This window comes from Empidonax traillii, unplaced genomic scaffold, assembly GCF_003031625.1.
Source record: "Empidonax traillii isolate 1590-97213 ecotype Southwest subspecies unplaced genomic scaffold, ASM303162v1 scaffold35:size4298261, whole genome shotgun sequence".
In the NCBI taxonomy this organism is placed as follows: Eukaryota; Metazoa; Chordata; class Aves; order Passeriformes; family Tyrannidae; genus Empidonax; species Empidonax traillii.
Window position 1 is genome coordinate 3,637,614 of NW_020955228.1, and position 17,766 is coordinate 3,655,379.

At 41.3% G+C, this 17,766-nt stretch overlaps 2 protein-coding genes across 6 annotated transcripts in view; one reads left to right on the top strand and one right to left on the bottom strand.

Moving 5' to 3' along the window:
- Positions 1–10,223, bottom strand: part of MACC1 (MET transcriptional regulator MACC1) — a 78,019-nt gene extending 67,796 nt beyond the window's left edge. Inside the window, exon 1 of the mRNA XM_027877952.1 lies at positions 10,002–10,223. Coding sequence (XP_027733753.1) covers positions 10,002–10,223 — 222 coding nt within the window. The remainder of the gene's footprint in view (positions 1–10,001) is intronic.
- ITGB8 (integrin subunit beta 8) overlaps positions 10,128–17,766 on the top strand; it is a 45,893-nt gene continuing 38,254 nt past the window's right edge. Inside the window, exon 1 of one of the 5 annotated variants that reach the window (XM_027877947.1) lies at positions 10,128–10,243. Coding sequence is in view for 2 of the 5 variants with exons in the window: in XM_027877943.1 (XP_027733744.1) it covers positions 11,264–11,393 (130 nt within the window). In the remaining 3 variants the exon portion in view is untranslated. Of the gene's footprint in view, positions 10,244–11,223; positions 11,394–11,661; positions 11,799–14,361; positions 15,602–16,270; positions 17,027–17,766 lie in introns of those variants that run through there. The other 4 variants (XM_027877943.1, XM_027877946.1, XM_027877944.1 and 1 more) reach the window with 4 other exon arrangements.

Below are 17,766 nucleotides of genomic sequence, written 5' to 3' on the forward strand. Positions count from 1 at the left end.
ACCACTTAGCAAATCTGCCTCTAGTAAGACAACCTCCAACGTTTTGTTATTTGAGCAAACAAAATGCCAGTAATAAGGAATATACACACAAAATGAGTGGGTGTCTTACGGGTAGAAAACTTTTATCCTTAAGTTTTTTATCATGTAAACATCTATTGGTGCCTCTTGAATAACAAGGGCATCTTTTAGAGTATTTTGGCTGTATTCCACATCAGCTCAGACCATTCTGTTTACTAATTAATTTCAACCATGTGAATTAGATGCCTTCTTCTTTCCTTTCTGGATGTGAATGCAAAAGTCTTACAGCCAGTCAAGCAGGGACCTGAAAGGGATAGATAATGGGAGTGAACAACAAAAGCAGGGACAGATAATGGGAGTGAACAATTAAAATGCAAAGAATTTGTAAAGCTTGATGAAGTGAACTAGTATGGAGCAATGCATGGGTATAAGGGGGGAACAGCCTTAATAAGAATAGCATGGCACCTCTCCGCAGGTGGGAAAAGACAGGCTTGCTTACCTCTTTCCTTCCACTCTGCTTCCAATCAGAGCTAACTAGACACAAACAAGAGAATACACTCTGCATGGAGGCAAATGTATTAGCCCCAGTCCAGCTGTGTTTTATAACAGCTGTACATCTTCTGAAGAGACACTTGTAGCTGAAGATTTGGATATACTGTAAATAGGGCTTACATGTGTCTCCATTCAGTCACATAGGCTCACACAAAATAGAGAATATGAAAAAAAAAGACAACATAAAGGGAAGAAAAAAAAATCTTGTTTACTAATAAATACCCACATACTCAGGCAGACCTTACTCGTTCACAAGCTGCTTAAAAAAAGTAACATATTTTAATGCAAATCCTGTTAGTCACTGAACCACTAGTCATTAAGATTAAACTACTTGATTTTTAACATCTGATTTGTAATCAGGGTACAGTTTCTTTTCTCAGTGCTATATATTTGGATATTTGTTCTGCATATATACAGGTTTTTGGCATTGCAATGTTGAACACTTGGGCCTATCTGTAGGGTGATCAGGCAATGTATGCTGCGTTAAACTGCAGAGGTAAGCAACATGATTTGTAGCTGCATGTAGTTGTTAATTATGCAAAGAAAAAAACAATTTTGGTAACAGTACAATTAACAAATGAGGCTATTTGTAAATCACTCATTTTCTAGTTTTAACTCCCAAACCATACATACAGTCATGATTTCTTGCATGAAAATGACACTAAATTGAAAAAAAGTAACCTCTATATTGAAATATATTGTGCAGTTATTTGTAACAACAAAGATTCATTTTTTCCCTAAGAGAATCCCTCAAGACTATAGTTTCTTTCGAAGAGTTTTATTTTCATTAACAAACATTTTGATACCTCTAGATAACTTAATTGTGCATTGTTAGAACATATTTCAACACATCTACTGCATAACTGTGGTAAACTCAGGATTTGAACAAGTCTATTTTGTGTAAAAAAAAAAAAAAAAAAAAAACAACAACCTACCATTTTTACAAAACTGTGCTTTAGAGTGGAATGGGAATAATAAGCCAGAACTATAATTCCTGCCGATATCTTTGGAAATGCAGTCTCCCACGGCATGCTCCAAATTGCTCAGGAGGGTTGCAGAAGCATTACTATGTGGGAGAGGCAAGGGGACCAGCAGCCCCCACTGTTCTGCTGTGATGGGCCATGGGGCAAAGGAGAAACATGCCAAGAGACCACCAAGGTTTTCCCACATCCAACCAGAACCAGACATACATTCATGTTCTGAGCACAACACAAAGGCACTATATTGAATGGCATTTTATAATAAATTTATCGACAGGAGTAAGACATTAGGCTTCAGGGTGTGCTTTTAATAGTTCTTTGAAGGAGTTTGGTGGAAGAGCAAGAGATCATGGAGAGAACTCCCAGGTGCATTCCTGTGTATCTAGACATATCCAGCTTTTTAAAAATTTTTCATCTACATGAATTTTTATTTGTTTTACTTTTGGATGGATTAGAAATTCTTTCTTCATCATATCCTTTTTGCCACCTGAGAGACCATAAACCACACTACTAATAAATCTATGGATTCAAACTGCAGCCCTTGGCTGCCACCTAAAGGTTTCATATACTCCTTTAGAGGATACCATCAGACTCCATTCCCGTGTTTGAAATGGAAAATGCTTGCCTGCTATTATTACAGGCAACCTCTGTGGTTGCTATTGCTAAAAGAAATTAAAGGGAAAAAAAATCATTCAAAAAAAATCAAAACACCAAAACAAAACAAAGGAAGGAGAAAACCCATGCTAGTTCAACAGTGCTAAAGAAGAATGATTTCTTCTCTCTGCATATACTTTTGATTTGAAAGTCAATCTAAAAATAAAGTAAGAAAAAAATCCAGTCACATTACTTGGTTTTGGTAAAAGAAGACAGCCAGAACAAAGAAACATATAAAAGAAAACATAAACTGCTGAGCAATCGATGGTTCAAGAGCAAAAACAGGTGGTGTGCCCAGCCACAAATTGGGTAACACAACAGGGGAAACAGGCAGGTTGTGTAGCTCTTATGCACTCCACAGAGGAGAGACTGTCCTCCCTAGGAACTTTAAAAATTCAAGCTACTTGAAAATAGCAGGAGCTAATGGAAAAGGAAACCCTGACCATGACTCCTTCAGGCACCAATAGGCAGAATTCTGTCTCAACCTTCCATCTATCTCCAGCTACCTATAATTCTCATCAATTAACTCAAATGTGTTGTCTTATCCACCCATTCTGTACTAGGTGGGCAATACTAACTTCTTTCACACATTTTTCAAATCTATTATAAAATTTTCAGTTTCAATGAACTATCAATTTTACATAATAAAATCTAATATTTTTCTATTATATCTAGAATTTCTAATATTATAGGGTAAATGTTACGTTTTTCTCCTTGGATAACTGGATCTCCTCCAATTTTTTTGGCAGGCTGTAGAATATAGAGTATGGATCTGAAATAGAACAAGGGCTCTGAAGTGATGTGGCCACACAGTATTCATGTCAAACTACGAGAGAATCAATCTATAGTTTGAAATGGATTTGTAGTCAACTTTTTAGTGTTAGAGTATTACTAATAACAATTACTAATGAACAATCTCCTTATCATTTCTGTGATATGTTCATCATATATATATTACATCCTGGAGCACAAACAGCAAGCAAAAGAACATACTAAGTAGGAGGTATTTCAAGAAGGAAAAAAACCCTTATACCATCACAGGTTCAAAGAACTTCTCGACAACAAAAAACTGTATTTCTTATGGCTTGGGTTTTGAAGTTTAATCCTGATTTACACATCCAACTCCATTTTGACTCTCTGCAGGATCTGCTCTGTTTTATTTTCAGTTCATCCTCTCCTCCTACAGGAATGACACCTCTCATGTTCTTATAGGGAAGTGAACTGACTAACTGACAATGATGCATTAAAAAATAAATCAAGAATTCTCTTCTGTCCTTATGAGTGGTTCAGGTATCTATGTCTTCTGTGGCACACATAGTTAAATTTAAATTTAGTACCTGGATTACATCTCTTGAGATCATAACCTCACATGGCAGTTTTCATTAGGATAGTTTGTGTATAGATAAGGTACATGTCACTGGTATCCATACTGCCTGTGGCGCCGCCTCTTCTCTCTTTTACTTCAGTTTTCCGCCAGTATTTGTCTGCTGAGCATGGTGAAATTTTAGCTTAATTTGATGTAACGTTACCCTTACTTCTTTCAGTCAACCAGGACACATCTCCTGCAAACTGACATCTTGTGTTCTGTTTTCTCTTCCAAGTCCAAGTTATACAGTTTTGTAAATTGCCTGTAGAAGTGTAACATTAATAGAATTGATATAATTAAAATCAAGAAAGAATTATAATGGTCATCTTTTCTGACATCCTGCATTATATAGGTTATACAAATTCACCTAGCAATCTAACATGAACATATCTGTTTGATCTATAATCTCTCTCATATATAACCACTGAGTCTTGAATTCAAGACCACCCACGGTGGAAAATGGTGCCAAATAAGATGTTTTATCAGGAATATTTTTCTTCAAATACAGTTAGGTTTACTAAATTACTTTACAATCTCTATTTCCCCTCATTCTTCCAGTGTTCATTAGTGTGTCATGTCACATGAGGATTATTTGCTTGTATAGTATGACATTAACTAAATTCTAATGCAACAAATTAGCTTTTCTGTAACTTATTTATGTAAAATTTTCTCCATTTGAGATAAAAAGATATGGTCTGTCAATTCCTAAGGTAGCTGTTTACTCTATTCAAGTACATGCTAACAACATGACCTTAATTTTGGTCCTTAGGTTATACCAACTCCTTATATATTGCTGAACAACTCAATTACTTCTAGACTGCCTCAACTCAGGCTAGAAGTCTCTGTCCCCAAAAACGTGGTGTCTGTTCCTTTGCAATATAAGAATCCCACAGTCCCTCTCATGCCTTACCCTGACTTATGTCACAGTTGGGACCAGTTGCTACAGCAAAAGTGGAAATCATCTTTAAAGGAACACATTACTGTGGGGCCAAAGAGGAAATTTCTCTACAGCCACTGACAGTGGTTCTTGTTCTGAAGCACAAAAGCTTACCTTTGTCATGAACTTTTATCCTGGATAGTGTAAAGACACATAAAATTCACATAAATATCTATTTTTAAATCCTGCAAATTTCTTATCTGAAGCCAATGAATTCCACAAGTGAATTATACTTTATTTTTAAAAGAATCTTAGTTTTATTATAGCATAAAGGAAGAACAGTAAAATTAGTAACTACTGCTCTACTGGAGCCTGGAATTAGACAAGAGAAGATTTACTGATATGAATTAAAAATTCAGAAGTAGGGATATCTTTCAGAAGTAGGGATGAACTTGTGTGAGGTGCTGCCCAAACATACATGCTTCTATGCCAAAAAAAAATAATCTAAGGATAAGCAGGATGTGGGAGGTGAGAAGATGTATATGCAGACACATATTTGAAACAATTACAAAAATCAGTAAGTAATGTTTTTTTGTTATTTCTAAATGTCCCCATCTGTCTCCATTCTTTCCTGACTTTGCCACTAAATGCTTCTTGATTTATTTTGGCTGTCATTTTAGCGGTGAGTCTTGAGCAGCAATCTGGTGAGAGAGGGGAGGGGGTATGCAGATAAATACCCCCACAGAGAGCATCCAGGTTGTACTGTGCACGCCCTGCTTCAAGTCTGAGAATAAGATCAGATGAAATCCTGTCTGGGAGGTTCAGAACCTTTGATAATTAAGGAAAAAAACATACTCCCTGTCCATGTCCACCCCCCCCACACACACACGTCCCCCCTCTGCTACACGCACACAGAGTGTGCCTGTGGGATTTTTCCATTCATCAGCCACAGCTCAATGCACCAGCTTAGCTACGGACGGGAGAAATGATTTGCACTCTTCAATCAGCCCATTACAAACTCCTGCGTTGCAACTGCAGGATACTTTTGAGCTTGATTTATAGAGGCTATACTGAACTAAAAATGAACTTTAATTTCTGTAAACAATACCAGTGCTGTTTCTAAACCACAACTTAACTTTCCCTTTCAACCTCTAACACCTAATTTCCTCAACAGGAACTGTAGTCTTTCAGAAGTCCCAAGAAATATTTCCTAATAATTATCTACTACAGTCTACCTTCTTTCTACCAGTTCCTTGTTGAACATTATAGAGGAAACCTCTGGGAAATAACAAGTGACCTAATGGTGAAAGGGGCAAATATGGGAATTTTCTCTGAAAACTTTCCAAAATGCTGTCAGGCCTGCTGTATGATTATGGAATATTTCATCTCCACCCTCGGCAACATAAGATCTTGGGGACAGAGAAGGGGTGAAATCACCATGGAAAGAGGATGAGGAAGAAGATGCAATGCTGCAGTAGCAGCAGTCATGACCTTAAGACTCCATTAGGGAAGTGAGAGACATAGGGAGGGGGTAGATTGGGAAAGCAAGAGCCCTGTAAATTATCTGAGGATTCATCCAAAGTGACTGGGGGAGAGCAGAGCTGAGAAGGAGGGGTGGGGGGGAGGAAAAAATAAGGAAAAAAAAAAAAAAGGAGAGGAGAGAAAACTAAATTTCGAGGAAGAAAGAAATGAAAACACCCAAGGTGTAATACCATCACTTGATTGGCACCTAAGCTGGCTCTCAGCAGTAAGTGGAGATTACATACCTTATTCAAGTACCAGAGAGAAAGGTAGGAGACAGGCAACAAAAACAGAAGGAAATGGGTGGAGGTAAAGAAAGAAAAACACATGGAGTGCCAGTGTTCTGTGGACAGTTTGAGCCTGCAATAATAACAAAATAATTCTGATAACTGTGTGTGACTGTTGCTGAACTGAACAGTGGCTGTTGCTCCTCTGTAGAAATAAAATTGTTGTTTCTGTCAGAAACCATTTTTTGAAATGTGTATTTTCAGAGTTCAGCATCTTTGGTGTCTGTGAATCTACATCTACATCTATTGAGATAAAATCTGGCATTCACCCATCTTCCATGGAGCTGGAAAACAACATAGCATCAAAATTGTTATGACTGATTTGGGGTGGGCTGCAGTCCTTTGCGAATACAAAACTAAAAAAACTAAATGCTCTTCTTTGTTAGTCACTGAAGGAAAACAGGAAAATGGCACAGAGATTAGTAACACAGGTCTGGTCTTTGGTCCTTCAGGCAAAAGTCCCACTGAAATAAGGTTAATGAAATAACTCATCTGGCCTATTGCTCTTGTATCTGTTCCTTTCAGAAACCAAGCCATGGTGCCTGTAAATATGTGATGTAATATCTGGAAAATATTAATGACAGCATATAGAAGAATCACAGGTAAATTTTATTCTTTAAAATTTACTCAGGGAAGCTCAACTCTCTGAAGTCAGAAAGACTCTCAAAACAAACTATGGTAGTATTTGTCAAAAGGAAGAAAACACTTCTGTCTAAAATACCAGTTCTGTCACATAAAAATGCATAGTGGAAGTACCAAAAAATCTTAGTGTAACAGTGTTCTTTAAAACTCCTCATGTGACAACAATTAAAATGTTCTTTCAGAATACATCTGTTCAACTGAATATACTGCTGGGATTTTTCAGTAATTACTTCCAGAAAGATTTTTTTAGTGCATTTCAATAAACAGCCTAAGCTTTGACCACTTGTTGCATGCATATTCTTATGCTTTTAAGAATCCTAGTGGAATTTTATAGATAATTTTTTATGCTTTCTTGTCTCTAGAAAAATCCTTCTACTCTTTCTTAAACAGAGGGTAGGGACACCTTCACTGAGGCCCCCTCAATGTTAATTTACAGATCAGCTGTCTGCACTACAGATGTCCTAGGAAATGTCTGTATAGAGCTTAATGCATTGGGTTTGACCCAGTAAACCCTAAACAGAGCGCTACCTTCTCATCTGAGAAGCCATTGCTACCTCTATCTGAACTGCTTGCTGATCATTTCTGTTGAAAAAACTATCTGCATTGCCTTTTTTTTTTTTTTTTCCTGCAATGTTCTGAAATATGTTAGGCTTATTGTCTTATAACACAGACTTCAGTGGGCTTGTCGCAAGCACTGAAGTACACAAGATCAAGATCTGGGACTTCCAGAGGATTACATACTCTATTTTTAATATAGAAATTTTAGAATTCAATTGCTTATATAAACAGGAAAGAGAAGTGTACTACCAGGGTTTGGCAAGTAATTTTCTAAAAAAAAAGAAGGGAGGCACTGCTGCCATACAGACCAGAAAAGAAAATAATCTTATAGAAAAATCCATACAAATAAATTATGAATAAAAACAACAGTTAGACACAGAATACACAAGTCATCAAGCTGAGTGTATGGAAAAGAGAAGGCAATCTCTGCATAAAATTGATCAAACTGTTAGTATCAAGAAGGTAAATGCAAAAAGATAATGCTTCAGATTTTGCCAGATAGTTTCACAAAGGCCTACTGAAGCCACTGAAGCTGCAAATCCAAGTAAGATTTTTTAATTCACATAAAATGTCCATGTGAAATCAGTGGAAGCCTTCATGAAAAATTAAATAGAATATTGGTCATTTTGGATTATTGTTTTACCTTAAAACAGATAATTTTCTTTTTGTGCCATGTGCACCAGGAAGTTCAGTAGCATAGACTAGTAACTAAAGTAGGCATTAATGAAACAAATAATGAAAAATACTATTTTGAGGGAGTAAAGATTCTATTTTGAAAGCTGACATTACCAGTTCTCACTGTGAGAACTGAGCCTATAAATAAAAATCAACGTGCATATTTTAATATATGATACGGGAATGCATCACAACTTTTTCAAAATTACAAAAAAAAATCCCATCACATTTTGCTAATGCATCAGGGAATTGAAATTTTATACATATTTTTTCTGGATATAATAAACAGCACAGGTGGATTGTTCATAGTCTGCACTTCTGGGGAAGAAGCTTATGGACTCCTTGGCAACTGAATAGCCACTGATTTTGAGTTCCTCCATCATTTTTAATTGATGGGTTATAAAAGATTTGCACAATACACTGATCTTTTTCTATGAAACAGATGCAGTTTAGATTCAAATATTGTATAAAAAAATGAACTCAAGCTATAGCAAATGCAATTGTATCTGACAGACAAGCATATGATCCATTTAGCTAGCTATACAGCAAAGAAATACAATTTGCATGTCAGTGGGATCAAGTGAAGCCACCAAATCCAAAACAATTACTATACTCTAGCAGGATTTTATGTTATTAAAATAGGGAAGTTGGGGGAAAGTACAAATAATTTAAGTTCACCATAATGCATTTTACGGGGATTTTAATTGTGTCTAAGGTTCCATGATAATGTAAGAAATCACAGGACTTCCTGATGAACACACAGTGCACTTTTTATTTTAAAAAAGTTGTGATATTAGAAGTTGTAAAACACCATCAATCTTCCCTTTGCAGTCTTGGTTTGGACTCTCCCCCATGAAATGGCACATTAAAAATGGTTGGAAATATTCAACCAAAAAAGGAACATGGGTTTTGTAAGAAATGTTTTGGGGTTTTTGACCAGCTCTAGTTAACATTAATTGCAGATGCAATATTTTCAAAACTGTTCCTGAAAAGAGAGGCTATTCACCAGCACGGTGATAGACAATTGTATTTTGTTTTCAATAAAGCAAATGTAAATACTGAAAGAAGCCACAGTTATAACACTTGAAGAAAATTGGTATACATGGAATAAAAGAGCATTTAAAATACACTTTCCACCATAGAAATTTGTAGAATAGCATAGGTTGGAAAAAGCCTCTTGAGGTGCAATGAGCCCTCTGCTTAAAACAGATCCAATTAGTTCAGGCTGCTTGGGGATCTGTTCAGCTGAGTTTCAAATATCTCCAAGGACAGAGATTCCATAACCACATTACCTCAAGGATTCACGGCCCTGTGGATAGGACAGTGGATTGAGGCTTTTTTGAATCCATTTCCGGTTGTCTTAAAACTCCTTGATCCATGTCTGTTATGTGATCTTGGATGATTCGGTTTCTCCACTTGCAAAACTAGAATTACTATTCAAAACCTCTGCATAATTATATTATTGCATTATAAACACTGTCTGAACAACAATTTATTCAAAGATGCTATCACTGCAAAGTAAATGTTTTTAAGTCTTTGGATCTGACCATGGGAGGAATGAAGCTAAAGAAATAAGAAAAAGCTGCCCTTTACGTAAACCAGCAGAATACTTTACACAGTTAGAGTGGCCTGCACACACAAAGGCCTAAACTATTGGCACTTTCAGTTCTTACACTATTTATACTGCTTGCATTTTCAGGATTTATTAATGTTGTACCCTGAGCAGGCAGACTTGGGTGGTGCGTCGACATGCTATTGTGGGACCCTGCGTGCACAACATCTGTTCTGTCACTAAGATCAGAAACGAGGGGATGACACCGGGCTGGCCATGGCTGACTCTGTGCTCAGCCCAGGGCCCCGAGGTCGCACACCTGTCCGGTAACCCAGGGAGGCGGGGGCCCGGCCACCGGCGAGGTGCCTAGGTGCGTTTCACCTGCCGGGAAAAGGGCTCCACGCACCGCGTCCCCAGGGAGCGGAGCCCTCGGGAGGAGCAGTGACACGATCGGCAGGAGGGCGGGGAGCGGAGCCGGGCCGGGCAGGGCTGCGGCCAGACCTCGCACCTTGGCCCGGCGGGGCTTTCCTGGCCCGCACATTGCGGTACTTTCCGGGCACCGTAACCTTTGCTTTACTCCCACTGCGCCCGGAGGGGTGGAAACTCCGGGCAGAAATCACTCGGGGAAGGCGGCAAAGGAGGGGAGATGTGTTTAGGTGACATTAAGAGAGTGGGGGCGGTTTGCCGGCCCGCACCCTGGTCAGGCGCGCTGCACCCATCGGGGCGCTCTGGGGGTCCGGCGGCATTTGTGGGGCGGGGGATGCAGGGGCTCCCATGGGGCCGGGGCGACGGGCGAGGTGCGGCAGGAGCCGGGCGGCGCAGCGTTACGTCCACGGCCTTCGCCCGCCTCCCCGAACAAAGCGGCGCGGGCGGACGCAGTGACTTCACCGCCGGGCCCGCCTCCGCCCGCGGAACCTGCCCCGCTGCCGTCTCCGGGCAACCGAGGGGAGCCGGGGGGACCCGCGGGCCCGGCGCGCACCCGCCGCTGTGGGGCCGGGCCGTTCCGCGCAGCGTCGCCGGCCGCGCCCCCGCGCCCCCCAACCCGCGCCAAATCCCGGCCCCGCGGCGCGGAGGAGCAGCCCCGGCAGCAGCTCGGGACGGGGTCGGCAGCGCCCACCTGGCCCCGGTGGGGGCGGGCGGGGGGCGGCTGCCAGGCGGGGGCGGGGACAGCCGCCGGCCGCCCGTTTCCCCGAGGGAGGTGCGGAGGCGCCGTCGCCGCTCCCTGCGCGGTGCCAAGAGCCTCCCCGCGTCCCTCGGGGAGCGCGGGTGGTGGGGCGCCCCCGGCGTGCCGGGCTGGAGGCGGATGGAGGGAGCTGCGCTCCGCGCTCGGCCGGGGCCCCACGGCCGCCGCTGCCGGGGAGGGGCCGGCCCTGGCGGGGCGCGGGGGCGCAGCGGGCGCTGCCCCCGGGATGCGGCGGCCGGCGCCCGCCCCGCCGAGCGCCCTACCTGTGCCGGGCTCGCCGCCGCCCCTCCCCTGGCCCCGCCGCCGCCGCCGCCCCCGCGGGGGCCGGGACTGAGCGCGCCGCGGCGCCGAGACACAGCCCCGAAGAGAGGGAGCGGGAGCGGTGCCGGCCGCGGCGCATGATGTGGGTGCCGCTGCTGGCGTGCCTCACCGCGGGGATCGTCTCCGTGCCCAGGTGCCAGCGCGGCCCCGGAGCTCTCCTGGGGGCGGCCCGGCTGCTGGCGGCCGTGCCGGGACTCTGCCAGCGCCGTAAGTGTCCGAACGCCTGGGGCTGCTGCCGTGCCCCGGCTGGCTGGGGTTGCGGCTGGGTTTGGTTCGGGCGCGGGGGCCGTGCGTGGGCGGGGGGCACAGCCCTGACAGCCGGGGCCGCTCGCCGCCGCGGGCACACGCCAGCCGGGCCGGGCCGGCGGGCGGCGCATACCTGCAGGGAGAGCCGGGCTGGAGCCGCGGGCCCCTGCCCAAACTTCACACCCTCCCGTGGTTTAACTCTTCATCTTGGGGCGTCCACCCTTTAGGGAGCCGTGGCAGCTCCCGGGGAGCCCGCGGGAGTATCGCACTCCAGGGTACTGCGGCTCCTGAAAGTACACCCTCCGTGAAGCGGCTCACAGAACCGCTGGGGATTCACAAGCTACGGATGGACAGTGCTTAGGAATGGTAACACTCCGTTTATACGGCAGATGAAATAGGGATAGAGCTACGGGAAGATTGTCTTCTGTTTACTTTGGGGTAACGTGTATGCTCACAGCTCCCCGGGAGTCACAGTACTGGTAGTGAAAAAGGTAAACGTGGGTAACCCCTCACTTTGTGGAATTGCTTCCCAAAGCCCCGGGCATCAGTTTTGATGCATGCAGGCTGAGAGCAGTTTGTGCAAATGTACCTTAGATAGTAGAGCAGTTGATCAGACAGAGCGACCAGGTTAGTCAAGTATTTCAAAAAGGATCTTCTTTAACTAGGAATTGTCAGAAAAGCAGATCAAGTTGTCAGTCATCTTTCTGTGGGTTTTTTAGAGCTTGTGGAATACTTGCATTTCCAAGTCTTAAGCCTGGAGTTGATTTAAAATGTTATCATGTAACCTCTAAAAATAAGATTTACAATGGGAACGATGTATTAGTCTTAAGTTCTTTATTGCATATGTGACAAATTCATGCCTAATTCAGTAGGATTTGCCCAGTGCTATTAAAAACAATGGAATAATTTGTTAACTTTCATAGGATAATTTATTTTGCTTTTTTGGCTTTGTATTTTGAATTCAAAACCAAACTAAATGTCAATAGGAAAAATAAAATATATTATTTAATTTCTTATGAAACATGACATCTTGTATGTAGTATCCCAGATTCTTTTTTATGCAGTGCAATTGAGTTGAAAGGCTAATTGAAACTTTATGGAGAGGATGTTTCTGTGCCTGAATGCAGTGTTGTGCTTGCTCATGAGTGTAGCTCCTGGAAACACACTAGGGCAAATAATGCATCAGAAGAGAATGCCACAGGGGAAGGTTGTGCATGGGGCTTTTGTGCCAAAGGATACTTGCTGTCTTTGTTGTGCTTGATAGTGAAAATATACATGGGTGACACGTCATGGGTTATGTGTTTATTGCGACAACAGCTCTCAGATTGGACAGACTGTAACTCAGATAAACCTTGTTTTTTTCTTTTCATTTGAAACCTCTGCTAATTCATGAAAGCTGAAAGTCACACTGAATTCTTTCCTTCATACATAATCACTTTCAAGGCTAGAGCCACAGTTGAAGTAAGAAGAGTGTTGTGGTTTGTTTTTCTGTGAATGAACATGTGAAATTTTTAGTTATTATTGTTGTTTGGTTTGTACATTTGGTTGTGATAGCCAGTGCAGCACCACCTGGATTCTTTGAACATCTGCAGGCTGCTCCAAGAGAGACTCTGGGCAGAAGGTCCATGTACAGATATTTGGCAGCACAGCTGTCTTGAAGCGGCCACTCCTCTTTGCTTCTGCACTGACAGTGCTGGGCATGGAGAGCAGCACTGAGCTGTTCCCGTGCCATCAGCAAGTTCAGTTTATTTATGTGCAGAGTTGGCAGAACCTGCGCATCTGTGTTGAATCTCCAGTTTTAAAAGCGACTGGAATTAATATGAAATGTACATGGAACTCATAGTCTGTTTATTCTTGTTGGAGCATTTGTGGCTCTTCTAACTGAAAAATTAGTTTAATGCTAATTTAAAAACTGAAAAACAGTTTAATGCTACCTGAGGTATTCGCTCTGCAAACTGCAGTTTGAGATGTGAGTTATTGTGTGGGGATAAGTAAAGGTAGAATTTGGCCCAAGATTATAAGGAGCGCAAAAGGAAATCTCACAATGCTGTAAATTTGCAAGTCCCAAATTAAAGGTTCTGTAAGCTCAGATAAAAAGGGCAGTGTTGCCGCCTTCTACAAAGGGTCCCTTGTTCAGTAAGTCTTACCAAAAGGAAATTTGCAGTTCAGTAAGCCAACTATAACAAATACCCAACGTAAGAATGGAGCAAGTTCCATAGGGGTTTCTACAGGTCCCACATTTCTATTAGAAAATTAAAACCTAAAGATGTAAACCAGTGAACTGAATAAAAGCTAGATTCCACAGCAAAAGCATGTGTATGCATTGCTCTAACCAGTTGTGTAAGTGCTCTCTTCAGTGAAGGCAGTCAGTGCCCTTGTCTTCTTCAAAAACTAATCTGTTGAAACTCTTAGTTTTTACCTGCTGTATAAGCACATGGAATATGTGGAGCTTAAAAACAGAAGAATGACTGATTGGTCAAGGTTAACAGAGGACATTGGTTCAAATCTCAGCAGTGTCTCAAACCCAGTTATAATTAATATTAACATCTGAAAACCAAGGTATTAGGTGCTTCCTGAAATATCTAGGTAGTCATTCCTGTAGGAAGCTCAAGTAAACAGTTGACTTGTGATGTGAAAACAGGGACTGGATAGCATGAAAATCTTTATCCCTGACTTTAGAGTTGGAGAATAGTCACACAACAATTTTGTTACATAGTCATGGTTGACAAGTCTCAAATAGCAACCTTAAAAGCTGGCATTTCCAGTCTTCTTGAGATTGTCATTTGGAAAGACCAGTTAGGGGTTTGGGGAATGTGGAGGATCTGTGATCATGGCAGGGTCACTTGTTAATTGATTTATATCAATAGCATGACTTTTGATTCATTAATGTTCTCTCATCAGGTCTTTGGTGCTTTTCCAGTCTTGTCACATCAGATTCCAATATGTGTTCCCTCTAGTTTGAAAGTTTCATAAATCATTACTTTGTTACTTCTCAAAGGAATAAGAAAAGCTATTCAAACCACTCATGGAAGAACAGTTTTTGAAGACAGGTGGTCAGGAAATGTCCCTGAACACACAGAGATGCACACAAAAAGAGTCCAAAATAAATGATACATCATGATAGCTTTAACTGGTGTTTGTCTGTTAATTTCTGTTCCGTGCTCGCCCATTTTCTTTTGAGGCTCAATGAAAGAAGCTGAGTTGTATGAGGTACTCAATGCTGAGACAGTTCTGCTTTTCTTAAGGCTTAAAACAATCCAAGAAGAAAAGAAAAGAAAAAAAAAAAAAAAAGAAAAAAAACATTTCTAATTTCCTGAGTCTGCGTGGGTGATCTGCTCCCTAGGGGTACTGGACCATCTTTGGGAAAGCCAACCTTTTGGTAACCAGCCTTTGGGAAAAACAACCTGGGTGTTTGGGAAGGCTGTAGGTTGCAGTTCTGAGGAATAGCGAGGGGGAGGTTTGTTTATCTGTGCATTGCCCAAGGAGTGTATTATGCCAGTGGTATGCATAAATTTGCTTTGCAAATTGTACACTTCTCATAATCTGTTGCAATTTCATGTCTCTTCAGGGGTTTTATGTGGTAAGGTTTTTTCATTTTATGGTTTTTACAAGTTGAATGAAACTGGTATTTGCCTGTGTAGTATTTACAATGCTTTCCTGCTACAGATGTTTGAGATGGGATAAGACTGGGAAAAAAAGAGGAGATGGGCAGCTTACCAACTAGAAGAGTGATAACCATATTCTTGATGCTCTGAGAAGGTTGCCTTTATGTCATTTCAGATATGGTTTTACTAAGGAAAGTTGTCAAGGGAGCCTGAAGATTACATGCAGTAGATTGCATCTCAGTAGTCGGAATAGCCAGTTGCTTTTTTTCTGGCCCTTATACTTTCAAGGACTGGAACTGCAACAACTGAGAAAGAAAGAATTACACTTCATTAGTCAAGAGGCCTGAATTAACAAATTTGGTTTTCCATTATAGTACAATCTAACTTTAATTTACCTCCCCAGAGCATCAGAAAGATGTCAAAATGTGAACTTCCTGGAAGCTAAAGAAAATCTTCATCAGATGACCCACATCTGGTTGTATGTTCAGCAAGAGGACATTAAAACATCAGATTATATTCTCCCTTATACTTTACAATGTGCATAAATGCTGATAAATTTTTCAGGTGCCTATGAAGAACTTGTGATGACATGTACATGTTGTATCTTTAATTTGGGGCAATTTGTGTTACTAATCTACAGTAGGAGATATGAGAAAAGAAACATAAGATATTTTATTTCCAAATAGTGTAAGTTGACATAGGCTGCTGATATTTATCAAGACTGCTTCAGGAAGTCAGTCAACATTATGATTTCTTTGGTAGAAACTAGTTGTGCCAGGGAAGATTCAGATTGGATATCAGGAGAAATTTCTTCACTGAAGGGGTTGTCAAGCCTTGTAACAGGCTTCCCACAGAAGTGGTAGAATCACCATCCCTGGAGGGATTTAAAAGACATGTGGTGCTTAGGGACATGGTTTCATGGTGGACTTGTGCTCTGTTAACAGTTGGACTCAAGGATCATGAGGGTCTTTTCCAATAATTCTGTGATTCAAGGAAGTACTCCCGACACCCTCTGAACCTCCACATATCTTTCTTATCCTCACCTCTCTGAAAAGCTCTATCACTTATATGAAGGTTGCACATCATTCAAGATGAAAACTTGGAAAACAGAAGCCTCAGATAGATGCATAGCAACTCAAATTTTTCATGTATGTGTATCAGTTTAGAGGATTAGTGGTGGACTTGGCAGTACTGGGTTAGTGGTTGAACTACACGATCTTACATCAGGAGAGGTGTATCTCAGGCATTGGTTAGGATTTAATGAGTTCTGTCTGGATAAGAAGGACAAGTGGAATAGCTTGGTGTCCCGAGCTTTAAAGTTTGCTCAGTGTTCTTAAAATACGTCAATGACACTAAAATAATATGTTATATTTTGAATACTTACATATGTGAACTATCCTGTGCTTTTACTGTAACTGGTAATCCAACTGTCTTCGTAGAAATTTAGCTTCTTATGAGGAAGGTACTGAAAACAAAAAACTGGAGAAGAATATCAGGTCCTTTGTGGTAATAAGCTTTTTGCAGTTTGTTGAGGGTTTTTTTATATGTCAAATTCTTAAGGCCTCAGAGTTTCTTGTTCTATTTGCACCCTCCTTTTCAGCAAAATCTTGTCTTCAAAGCTCATGTATGTCCTACTAGTTGCTGACTTCTGTCTCACCAGTAGAAAGATGTAATAGTTCTTTCTCATCTGCTTAAATAGGCGTAATTTATGATGAACAAAGTAGGATATGGTCTGTTATTCCTTTCTAAGCACTTGAACTTTATTAAATTGTGTTGTTTTTGTTTTGTTTTTTTTTTCTTTTGGCAGTTTACAGAAATGGACTTGAGCTATTTAGTTTAACTTTTGGGAAGGAAGTGAAGCTCTAATGAATTAGTTCACTGTCCACTGTAATAGAACCTTTCTTCAAGAAGAAAAGTAAGCTGCTTGCCAGCCATTCAGGATTCCCCCTTGTTCTGGTGGCAGAACAAGAATAACCCCCTGAGCAAAATGTAAGTGTTTCAGGATGATTGGAATTTACAGCATTAGAAAGCTGCCAAAAAAACAACTTCTAGCTGAGGCTAAATTGGCCTAAATTGAAAACTTTGCAAAGCTCATAATTGACTTTTCTCTTTATATGTTTCTCTGCTTCCCATGACTTCATTGTCATATGCCTGTGGTGACTTCTCCTGCTATTACCCATGGTGACAGTAATGAATCTGAAGTATTTATGATCATCAAAAGATACTGAGACAAAGATTTTAACTGTGATTACTGGAGGAGCAAACCTCTGTAGCATCAGGCAGGTGGAATGATCTTCCTGGGTAAACAAATTTTTATTTTTCTTCAGGATTCTTCTCTGCTCACTGACTAGGGAGTGAAGTTGTTAGCAGCAGTATTTCACTCATTTCAGATCTTGAAGACTTAGGTATTTTTGGAATTTTGCTGTTGTTGTAGCTGTGTTATGAATACAGCTGCATGATGTATGGTGGTATCACAAAAGTAGTCCAGTTCTGAATAAGCCAGTAACTGCCCTTTCCAAAATAAATTCTGTTCCTCCTCGGTGTTCAGTGGAATTAGGCTAAGTGAATTCTGTTTGTTATACTGTACTTGAGAGTACAATTTATTTCCGTTATCTCTGCAGGATGACAAGGGTTAGTACTGTGCTGAGGACAACTTGCTTCTCTCAGATGGGAGCTGCTTGCTGGAAACTGGATCAAGTTCCCATCTTTTTGCTCAAACAGGAGTACCA